The sequence below is a fragment of the Otolemur garnettii genome, unplaced genomic scaffold (genome assembly GCF_000181295.1).
Source record: "Otolemur garnettii isolate 467f Iridium unplaced genomic scaffold, OtoGar3 scaffold00147, whole genome shotgun sequence".
Classification (NCBI taxonomy): Eukaryota; Metazoa; Chordata; class Mammalia; order Primates; family Galagidae; genus Otolemur; species Otolemur garnettii.
Window position 1 is genome coordinate 3,170,059 of NW_003852542.1, and position 11,335 is coordinate 3,181,393.

General features: G+C 39.5%; 1 protein-coding gene across 1 annotated transcript in view; it reads right to left on the reverse strand.

Annotated features, from left to right (window-relative positions):
* The window catches only part of KCMF1 (potassium channel modulatory factor 1), a gene marked incomplete at its 5' end in the record, with an annotated part of 35,261 nt that extends 24,258 nt beyond the window's left edge, over positions 1 to 11,003 (reverse strand). Inside the window, 2 exons of the mRNA XM_023518789.1 lie at positions 5,073 to 5,212; positions 10,781 to 11,003. Of these exons, the coding sequence (XP_023374557.1) occupies positions 5,073 to 5,212; positions 10,781 to 11,003 (363 nt within the window). The remainder of the gene's footprint in view (positions 1 to 5,072; positions 5,213 to 10,780) is intronic.
* Positions 11,004 to 11,335: the final 332 nt, after the last annotated feature.

Consider the following 11,335-nt stretch of genomic DNA (forward strand, 5'->3'; position numbering starts at 1 on the left):
AAAAAAAAAAAAAAAATCCACAAAAACCAGTATGAAAAACTAGAATGGTGACTGCCCTGGGCTACATACTGAAAACCTGGTAACTTAATGAAGGCATATAACTGAACACAACTTAAGGAACATAGACCACAAGCCATCTATAGATGGTGAGTATTTAATTTTCAAACTGTGCATCAGCTATAGAAAAGTGTAAATAAATTTTGAGTGTTTACTTTCAGGCAAAAAATAGAGGCAAGGATGTAGAAAATTGGGTGGCTGTCCTGCCCCAGTGGGATGATAAAAGTATCATAGTAAGGCCTATTGACTAATAAGGACTCTAAGAACACCTAATTTGCAATAAGGCCCCCTCCCCAATGGTTTATTGCATCTAAAGTACCCAAACTTAACAGAAATTCAATCAAAGAAAAATGATTGCAAATTTCCCATAACAATCAGAATGGAGATACAATTGAGTCAGGATTCTTTATACTGCTATTGGGGACTGTACAAAAAGGAAACGATACTTTACAGAATAAAAAGAACAAAGTAAGAATAATAGGAAAATGTGATAACAGTGCTCTGAGCTTCCCTAAGGGCAAGATGAGGGCAAGATGAGGACATTTCTGAGTCATTAGACTATAAAATTTGGCTTGAGAATAAGAGAAAGTAAATTTACCTAATATCTGAACTAGAAATTTTATTAACAGCTTTAACCCTTTCTGATCCTAGGTCGGACCTCATCTGACATGACAACTTTCCTGTTCTGCTCCAACGTCCGAAGACGTTGCTAAGTTTTCTTTTGTGTGTGTGTCTCTCATTCCATGACAAGAGGCTAATGACAATGCTGAGTACATTCTTTGACTCTCAAACACTGTTGAACACTGGTTATAGGAAGAAATAGTCTGTTCAATTTGAAAAACTGACAGTTTCACAAAGTTTATGAGGAAGAATGGACAGAGCTGATCAGTACTATGGAAGTTACGCCATTTACGAGAAGGTCCTACAAATGGAAAAAAATCATTCTTCTGGCTAACACAAGTTGCAGTTGTGAACAACTACATCCTTCACTTATAAGATAAGAAGGAGAGTAAAGAAGAAGTGTACACACTTTTCTTATAGGAGAAATTTCATCACTCAGTTTGTGAGCAATGTGAAGAACAGAAAAAAGAGTGGAAGACCATCATCTTCTAACACCAAAGAAAAGCTAAGTGAGAAGATGCATTTTATAATGCAAAATGAAAAAAAAAATCAGCGAAGGATTGCATAGTTTGCAACAGAAGAAATGAAAAGTGGAAGGACAGAAACTCTTTTCTACTGTGAGACAAGCAAGACAAAGCCTGGGCTTCATTTGGGAGATTGCTTTGAAAAGTATCAGATTCAAAAAAAAAATTAATTATTTTATGTAACCTAAAATAGATAATAAAATCACCAGGTGAGTTCATATTTATGTTTTTCTTTTTTAAAACTGTAGGATAATTACAAGTAATCCACAAACCTCTTTCCTGCAAAATAAATAAGAGCTGAGGAATATGTGAGTGGCAGAAAAATTGGCTTGGAGAAGGCTAAACATCAAACTAGTAGTATCAATGGGAATGAAAGTAAACCTGTATTATGCAGAGCTATAGCAAAGTAGACTTTATTTTATTTATTAATCTATTAATTAATTTCATTATGTTGCCCTTGGTAGAGTGCCGTGGCGTCTTAGCTCACAGCAACCTCAAAACTCTTGGGCTTCAGTGATTCTCTTGCCTCAGTCTCCCTAGTAGCTGGGATGACAGGCAGCTGCCACAACGCCTGGCTATTTTTGTGTTGTTGTTTAGCAGACTTGGCTGGGTTCAAACCCACCAGCCCCACATGTGGCTGGCGCCCTAACCATGAGCACGGGCACACAGCCTCAAAGTAGAGACTTTAGAACAGTGGTTCTCAACTTTCCTAATGCTGTGGCCCTTTAATACAGTTCCTGTAGGTGGCAATCTACAGGTTGAGAACTGCTGCTTTATAACCTAAAGAAACTCTTGAGTTCAAACACCTGCCTCTGCCCCTTACTAGCTGTACCCGTTATGTCCTTGAGCACGCTACCGTGTTTTCCCGAAAATAATACCTACCCGAAAAAATAAGCCCTAGCAGGATTTCTATGCATTTGTTAAATATAAGCCCTACCCTGATAATAAGACCTAATGATGGGTGTGGCTATGCAGCGTACCTGCATAGCCACGCATTTCGGTGGGGAGCAGTAAGGAAGACCAGAATACCTTTTATCTGCTATAGTTCCTTTCTCTAAGCTGTTTGCACTTGCGTGGGTGGCAACCGCATCACTCCTTTCTCCTAGCCATTTGCGCATGCGCAGGTGGGAACGGCTAGGGGAAAGGAGTTCATGCATCAGTAGCACCAGCCCCACCAACAGTGTCTGCTCCCTCTGTCAGGTTCCAGCCATCCTGTGCACACTGAGGTTTCAGGTGGAGATAGAGACACAGAGACTGGAGATCTCCACAGTAAAAGTCTCCTTAGTGAAATGAGGAGCAGGACGCTCTGCTTTTTTACCATATTATGTGTCCCCACGGGGAAGAAGGAAAGCTATAGCTGCTATTTTACCCAGCAACAGTCTGTGAGCCTCTCTAACCCCACAGAAACACCAGTAAAGCTGCTGCTCCTCAGCACCGACCAGCAACCGTCTGTGGGCCTCTCTCACCACCACCCCCACAAACACCAGGGGATAGGGGAAAAGCTTCAGCAAGCAGTCTGCTACTGAGCCCAGAGAGATCATTCCAGCTCCACTGTGCAGATCCGACCCAGTGCTTGCTGGATCCCAAATACAGTAAATAATTAAGTCCTTACACATCAGCTTTGCTGGCCTATCTCTGTTTTTCCTGAGTATCTGTACCCCTAGACAAGATGAGTGCAAAAAGGAAGAGCTATTCTGTTGAATACAAGAAAGGAATTGTCGAGGACTCCTAGGGCAAGAATCCTACAGCTTTCTGCAAAGAGAAAAAGTTGGGTATCCGAATGTTCCGTAAATGGCGGGCAGAATACGATAACCTCAGTCTTACATGTGGACAGACAGAGGAAATGCTAAGAAACTCAAGTGTGGTTCAGGTTGGCAACCTTTATTTCCTGAGCTGGAAAACATAATCTGTGAATAGATTGCTGACAGGAGAGCAAAGACTTTGGTTGTGCGCCGGGCTGACATTCAAGCATTTGCCCTTGTAAAGGCCCCACAGTTTGAAATATCCCCAGAATTCAAAACATCACAACACTGGCTGGATGGCTTCCTTCAGCTATGTGAACTGTCTCTAAGAAAATCAACAACACTGTCTAAGTTGGAAGATGCAGAAGTTATTAAGCGAGCACTTGCATTCAAGTCCTTTGTTGATGGCATCGACTTTTCTAAATACCAACCTTGCAACATGATTGCTATGGATGAAACTGCAGTGTTTATGGGTCAAGGAGCCCATACAACAATTGAACAGAGGGGTGCCTCCTCAATCTACGTTCCCTCCACTGGTCATGAAAAGTTCACGTGTTACCTGTATTTTGGCCATTCGTCTGGATGGAAAGAAAGCTACACTTCTTATCATCACTAAAGGCAAGAAAGATAAGATTGAATGTGTTTCTGGCATTTATGTTCTTGAAACAGAAAAAGCCTGGTGCACATAAATAGTTATAAGGAAGTGGCTTGATTTAATGCTCTAGCAGTGCTAGAGCACTGCTAGTCTGGGATTTAGCCAGCACTCACCGTGCTAAAGACATGAAGAACTTCCTTGCAGAGAGAAAAATAGATCAAATAATGATTCCCGGGGGAATGACTGCCTATCTGCAGACTCTTGATATTGCAATAAACAAACCATTCAAAGACCATTTGCTTATGGAAATTAACGACTACATTGAAAATAGAATGAGAAGAAATCAATGTGGAAACTTTGTGAAGCCTAGCCTCCAAGAGGTCGTGATTTGGGTGAAGAATTCATGGAATAAAATCACTGACAGTGTTGTTACCAATGCACTCCAGGCAGGTTACATGGATGAGAGCTGCTCATTTAATGAGAGCTCTATTGCTTGACATGAAAGATTGGGGCCAATGGTTCTAAAGGAAATGTAGATGTAAGAAATTCAGGATAGAATTCTGGGTCTGGAGAGTTATGACGATGTTCCAGAAGAGGATGACTTAACTGTATTTGAAAAAATGTAGATTGTTGTATTATACTTAATAAAAAATAAAACATCTCTTGAAAATAAGCCCTAGTGTATCTTCTTGAGAAAAAATAAATATAAGACAGTGTCTTATTTTCAGGGAAACATGGTATCTTATTTCTCTGAGTTTCCATTAATTTGTTTTGAGTACATTTATGGGATTATTAGTTGATAAAAATTGACTTGTGCCAAAATTCTCCAAATTCAGGATCTATAGTTGCACACACAGTCTTCACTTTACCTATTATTATCAATATTAGAGAGGTAGGGGGAGTGACTCTTCTTTTGGGTGTACTTAATCCTTTCTTGAAGTTGAATGCGTGCTCATTTAGTATCAAAAGCCTTTCTTTGTGTATTATTCTGGGTCCTTCATGGCTATTAGCCACTGGAAAAGACCATAGCAAGAAGAATTTCCAGGAACCCCAGAGCCTTGACCTAGAAACAAGAGATTCAATCTCATAAAATCCAAGTAAAGTCAGCAGTACGCTATGATGAATGAGTCACGGTAAGAGATGACTACTTGAAATACAAACAAAGATTTTTAAATTTCCTTGTGAAAGTTCTTTACAGAAGAAAAATTAAGCAGGTAGCAAGAATAATACTCTGTTTCAAGGTGGGGTCCTTTTAACCTTTTTACAATGTGTTTACAATATGAGGCACCTGAATGTGGTCAAGACTCCCTACTGCGCTTTTAACAACAGGTTAAGACTAGTGTGGACAAATAAGCAACATTATTTTGTACAAATGCAGCCACCTAGGACTTGCAAAATTTGCTATAAAAGATAACTTTATTATGCAAACTATAGAAGTTCACTGAGCAGGAAGTGGATGACAATGACCTAGCTTTATTAATGCTAGAAATAATGTTTATAGTATCACTTTAGACACAAGGCTGCTTTACTTACCACTTCTGTTGATGTTTCTGCATGTTCAGAAGTAACATGTTCTTGAAGAGATGTCTCCGTATAGCCCATTTTTCCACAATAGGGACAAGTAAAAGACTGTGGCTGCTCTACAGAGAAAGCTTCCCCACCATAGTACAAATCTGAAAAATAAAGTAGAATCACACTGAGGAATGATTATTAGCTTTTTAAATATATGACAATGTAATCATATGGTACAATAATGTGAACAAAAAACATGCCTGAAACATCTAGGACAACCTCACTCTGTCAGGGAGTGCTTCAGTGCCTGTTTACATTTGTAACACCCTTATTCCCACAAGGACTCTGGGCTACTATTCCCAGATGTCTTCCCCAGATAGTTACTACAGCCTTAAGAGAAAACAAAGCAAATAACTGGCCCCTCCTTCACTCAATTTTGAAACACTGCTCATTTCACATCTGGTTCTAATTTTATTGTAATTTATTTTTTCCTTATTTCTGTGTAGGCTGTGGCAAAACTGTTATCCACACAAGGAAATCAACAGGGTCTACCATATACAAGGAGAAAAGTACTCAGAGGGAAAGAACAGACAACTGTGATTAATAAGCCAACTCCCAGACACGGCTTTGTCTACAGAACACACCCTACTTAGAGCAAAAAGGAACCTAAGCACTCAATACTTATAAATGCTAACCTGAATGAGGTACTACCACAACATACTCTGCCCACCAGGTTACTGAAGAACCAGTCTGTAGGAATAATTTCTTCACCTTATTAGTGTATCTCAGGAAATAAGTCCATTTTTCTTCATTAGTAACTGCTATGTTATAAATACGGTTTGTCCCCCAAAACTCATGTTGCGGCTTGGTCTCCAATGTGGTGGTATGGGGAAGTGGAGCCTTTAAGGGGTGATTAGGTTTAGAGGAATTAACACCTTTCTTGCCTTTTCTTGGAAGTTAGTTCTCACTCTCCTGGGATTAGTCCAGTACGTTGTTATAAAATGAGGCTGCCTCTCACAACTGTTTGGTGCTTTCATTTCTCTGCCATGTTATGACACAGCATGAAGCCCTCACCAGAAGCAGACCAAATGTAGCTGTCTGATTTTGGACCTTCCAGCCTCCAGAATCATGATCTTTTAATCTTTCCTTTATAAATTACCCATTCAGCCGAGTGTGGTGGCCTATACCTGTAATCCTAGCACTCCGGAAAGCTGAGGTGGCTGGATTACCTAAGCTCACAGGTTGGAGAGCAGCCTGAGCAAGAGACTCCATGTCTACTAAAATTGAGGCAGGAAGACTGCCAGAGCCCAAGAGTTTGAGGTTGCTGTGAACTGTGATGCCATGGACTCTACTAAGAATCACAGAGTGAGACTCTGTCTCCAAAAAATAAATAAATAACTCATTCTCAGGTATTGTGTTATAGTAACAGAAAACAGCCTATGACAGAAACACACACAAAAAAATGAAATTGAGGCTCAGTGCCTGTAGCTTAGCGGCCAGGGCACCAGCCACATACACTGGAGCTGGAGGGTTCGAATCTAGCCTGGGCCTCCCAAACAACGACAACTACAACCAAAAAATAGCTGGGCATTGTGGCAGGTGCCTGTAGTCCCAGCTACTTGGGAGGCCGAGGCAAGAGGATCACTTAAGCCTAAGAGTTTGAGGTTGCTGTGAGCTGTGACACCACCACACTCTACCCAAGGTGACATAGTAAGATTGTATTTCAAAAATAAATAAATAAATTGAAATCGAAAGTTTATTCAATATGCTTTGCTACTTTAATACAAAGAACTATTTGATTCTTTAACATGAAACGAATGCTAAATTTAAGAGCCTATGACTGCTTTTGTAAGAAAAGAAAATGGATGAAAGTGTTCACTACATGTCAGATTTGTTCATATTCATTTTTAGGGATACTCTAACCATTTAAAAAGTATTTACACACATATATGTATATGTGTGTGATATATATATATATATATAAAAAAAGAAAGAGAGAGACACACACACATACACACACACACAATTATTGGCACAATATTTGCCAGATGGATTTGGGGTATTTGGGGATTAACATACAAAAAAGAACAGAACTTCCTCACCTGATAAAAGGCATCTACCAAAAACCCAGAGCCAACATCTTGATGCTTTCTCCCTAAGATTAGGAAAAAGACAAGAGCGTCTACTCTTGCCACTTCTATTTGTTATTTTACTGTAGGATCTAACCAGAATAAACAAAAGGCATCTACATGGAAATGAAGACGTAATTAATATGATCTTCACTTGTAGATGACACGACCCTGTATATAGAAAATCCTAAGGCATCCACTAAAAAACTAATAAACAAGCTCAGCAACACTGCAAGATACAAAATTTATATACCAAAAACTTAATTGTTTTTCTACATACTTGCAATGACTAATCCTAAAAAAAATTATGTTTACAATAGCAAGGACAAAATATAAATAACTTCTTGACTTAAAATGGAGTTACATCCTGATAAACCTATTAAAGGTTGAAAATTCATTTAATATACCTAATCTACCAAACATAGCTTAGCCTAGTTTACCTTAAATGTGCTCAGAACACATATATTAGCCTCTACGTGGGCAAAATTATCTAACACAAAGCCTGTTTTTATAATAATGTATTAAATATCTCATATAATTTACTGAATACTGCACTGAAAGTGAAAAATAGAATTGTGTGGGTACCTGAAGTACAGTTTCTACTCAATGTGTATCACCTTTACACTATTATGAAGTCGAAAAGTGCAAACTTTGATAACTACAAAACTATGTTAAAGAAATTTAAAAAGAACTGAACGAACAGAAACATATCTCACGCCCATAGATCAGCAGATTTAGTATTAAGATGGCAATACTTTCTTATCTACAGATTCAATACAATCACTATCAAAATCGCAACTGGATGGGGTGGCACCTGTGGCTCAGTGGGTAGGGTGCCGGCCCCATATATTGAGGGTGGTGAGTTCGAACCTGGCCCTGGCCAGCTAAAACAGCAGTGGCAACTGCAACAAAAAATAGCTGGTTGTGGCAGGCACCTATAGTCCCAGCTTTCTGGGAGGCTGAGGCAAGAGAATTGCTTATGCCCAGGAGTTGGAGGTTGCTGTGAGCTGTGATGCCACAGCACTCTACCCAAGGGCAACAAAACGAGACTCTGTCTTAAAAAAAAAACAACAAAAAAAACCCAAACTGGCTTCTTTGTAGAAATTGACAAGTTGATCCTAAAATTCACACAGAAACTCAAAGGATACACAATATCCAAAATAATCTTGAAAAACAACAAAGTTGGGAGATGCACACTTCTTCATTTCATAGCTTACTACCAAACTACAGAAATCAAGGCAGTGTTGTATTGGCATTAAGCTAGATATACAGATCAGTGTAACAGACTGACTCTAGAAATAAATCCTCATTTATAGTCAACTTACTTTCAACAAGAGTATCAAGATAATTCATTAGGTAAATAGTCTTTTCAGGGCAGCTGCTGTGGCTCAGTGGGTAGGGTGCCGGCCCCATATACCGAGGGTGATGGGTTCGAACCCAGCCCCAGCCAAACTGCAACAAAAAAATGGCTGGGTGTTGTGGCAGGCACCTGTGGTCCCAGCTAGTCAGGAGGCTGAGGCAAAAGAATCACCTAAGCCCAGGAGTTGGAGGTTGTTGTGAGCTGTGTGACACCACAGCACTCTACCCAGGGCGATAAAGTGAGACTCTGTCTCTACTTAAAAAAAAAAAAAATAGTATTTTCAACAAATGATGCTGGGACAACTGAATATTCATAGGCAAACAATGAAGATGGCCTTCTGTATCAAAATCAAAACTTCTGTGTCAAAATTAAAACTTCTATGCTTCAAAGCATACCATCAAGAAAATGAAAAGAAAACCTACAGAGACTGGGCATGGTGGCTCACACCTGTAATTCTAGCACTTTGGTAGGCTGAGCTGAGTGGATTGTTTGAACTCAGTAGTTCAAGAACAGCCTGAGCAAAAGTGAGATCCCATTTCTACTAAAAAATAGAAAAACTAGCTGGGCATCATGGCAGGCACCTGTAGTCTTAGCTACCCAGGAGGCTGAGGCAAGAGGATCTCTTGAGCCCAAGAATTTGAGGTTGGTGGGAGCAATAATGGCATGGCACTCTACCAAGGGTAACAGAGTGAGGCTCTATCTAAAAAAAGAAGGAAAGAAAAGAAAATAGCAAGAAAGGAAGGAAGGAAGGGAGGGAAGGAAAAGGAAAGAAATGCCTTACAGTGGCTCACACCTGTAATCCTAGCACTCTGGGAAGCCAAGGTAGGTGGACTGCCTGAGTTCAGTTCGAGACCAGCCTGAGCAAGAGCAAGAGATGCTAAAAATAGTCAAGTGTTGTGGTGGGTGCCTGTAGTCCCAGCTACTTTTGGGAGGCTGAAGCAAGAAGATAACTTGTGCCCAAGAGTTTGAGGTTGCTGTGAGCTATGACACCACAGCTGTCTACTGAGAGCAACAAAATAAAACTGTCTCCAAAAAAAAAAAAAAAAAAAAAGGAAAGGAAAAAAGGAAATTTACCTAATAAGAAACTTGTATATGAAATAAAGAACTATTATAATTCAATAATAAAGACACTTTATCCAATTAAAAATGGACAAAGGGTCTGAATACCTTATTTCTTCAAAGAAGATATACAAACGGCCAATGCACAAGATGGTCAATCTCATCAGCTATCAGAGAAATGCAAATCAAAACTGCTTGAGGTACCACTTCACACATACTAGGATGGTTACCATCAAAAAGACAGATCATACTAAGTGTTGGCTAGGTAAGAAATTATAACTTTTCTTATGATAATGTCTTGTAATCAGTGGTAGAAACAATCTGCTTTCTGATCATTACAGCAGCAACTAGCACTTGTGTGCTGTTAATAAGAACAGTTTGAGGGTCAGCGATCAGGGTGCCGGCCACATACACCAGGGCTGGCAGGTTGGAACCCGGCCTGGGTCTGCTAAACAACGACAACTGCAATAAAAAATAGCTGGGCGTTGTGGCAGGAGCCTGTAGTCCCAGCTACTTGGGAAGCTGAGGCAAGAGAATTGCTTAAGCTCAAGAGTTTGAGGTTTCTTTGAGCTGTGATGCTATAGCACTCTACCAAGGGCTCTGTGGCACTGTCTCTAAAACAAAACAACAATAATAAAAAAAAAAAAAAACAAGAACGGTTTGACTTTCTTTTCTACTGAAGCACTCTTCTTTTTCATACCTTGTCAGTTGTGTATATTCCTGGATGCTTTTCATAAAGAAACTAAGATTAAGAAAGAGAATCCAGGTTTGGTACCCGTAGCTCAGTGAGTAGGGTGCCAGCCATGTACACCAAGGCTGGTGGGTTCGAGCCCAGCCCAGGCCTGCTAAATAATAACAACTGCAACCAAAAAATAGCCAGGCATTGTGGCAGGGTGCTTGTGGTCCCAGCTACTCCAGAGGCCGAGGCAAGGGAATCACTTGAGCCCAAGAGTCTGAGGTTGCTGTGACACTGTAGCACTCTATAGAGGGCAACAAAATGAGATGGTCTCAAAAAAAACAAAAAAGAGAGAGAATTAATTAAAATATAAAAGATTTATTTTTAACAAATTTGTGGCCTCATGTATGCTTTTAGAGATAGTTTAGGAACATTTTGCCTTCTTCACACAAATACACACAAAATTCTAAATGATATGTTACTAAAATTTGAATTAAATACTTACCAAAATCTACCCTTGTTAATATGCACTGCATTGGGTGGTCAGTTGTATGCCTTGTTGTTGTTGCACCACTTTCATAACAAGATGCACAAAGATCGTAATCGTAGCAAATTAAACACTTATATCTGCGACCTCGAAAATTTCCTTTTAAACATGCATCACAGCTGACACCTATTAAAAAAAAGAAATAATTTTTACTAGCAGCTGCAAAAGGCCACTCTCCATTTCATTGTTATAAATGTTTCAGGTGCTCATTTAACCCCATATATCCTTTCCAAAATGATACAGCAAAATATGGGAATTTCCAGCAGTGTGGTAGATTTCATTACTCTGATTTATACTCCTAATAAAAATAATTTAAAATGTTTAATAAAATGTAAAAACTTCTTTAAAAATGTCTCGATAAGCCAACAAGAGGGTAAAAGCCAACTGGTAACTAGAAGCACAAAAAGGGACTTTTCACTCCGAAGGCATTTGCCAAAGCAGGTAAATTCTGAGCTTAGATTTCCACAGCACTGCACAGGAAACAGAGACCATGGCATGAAGTTGTGCTATCTA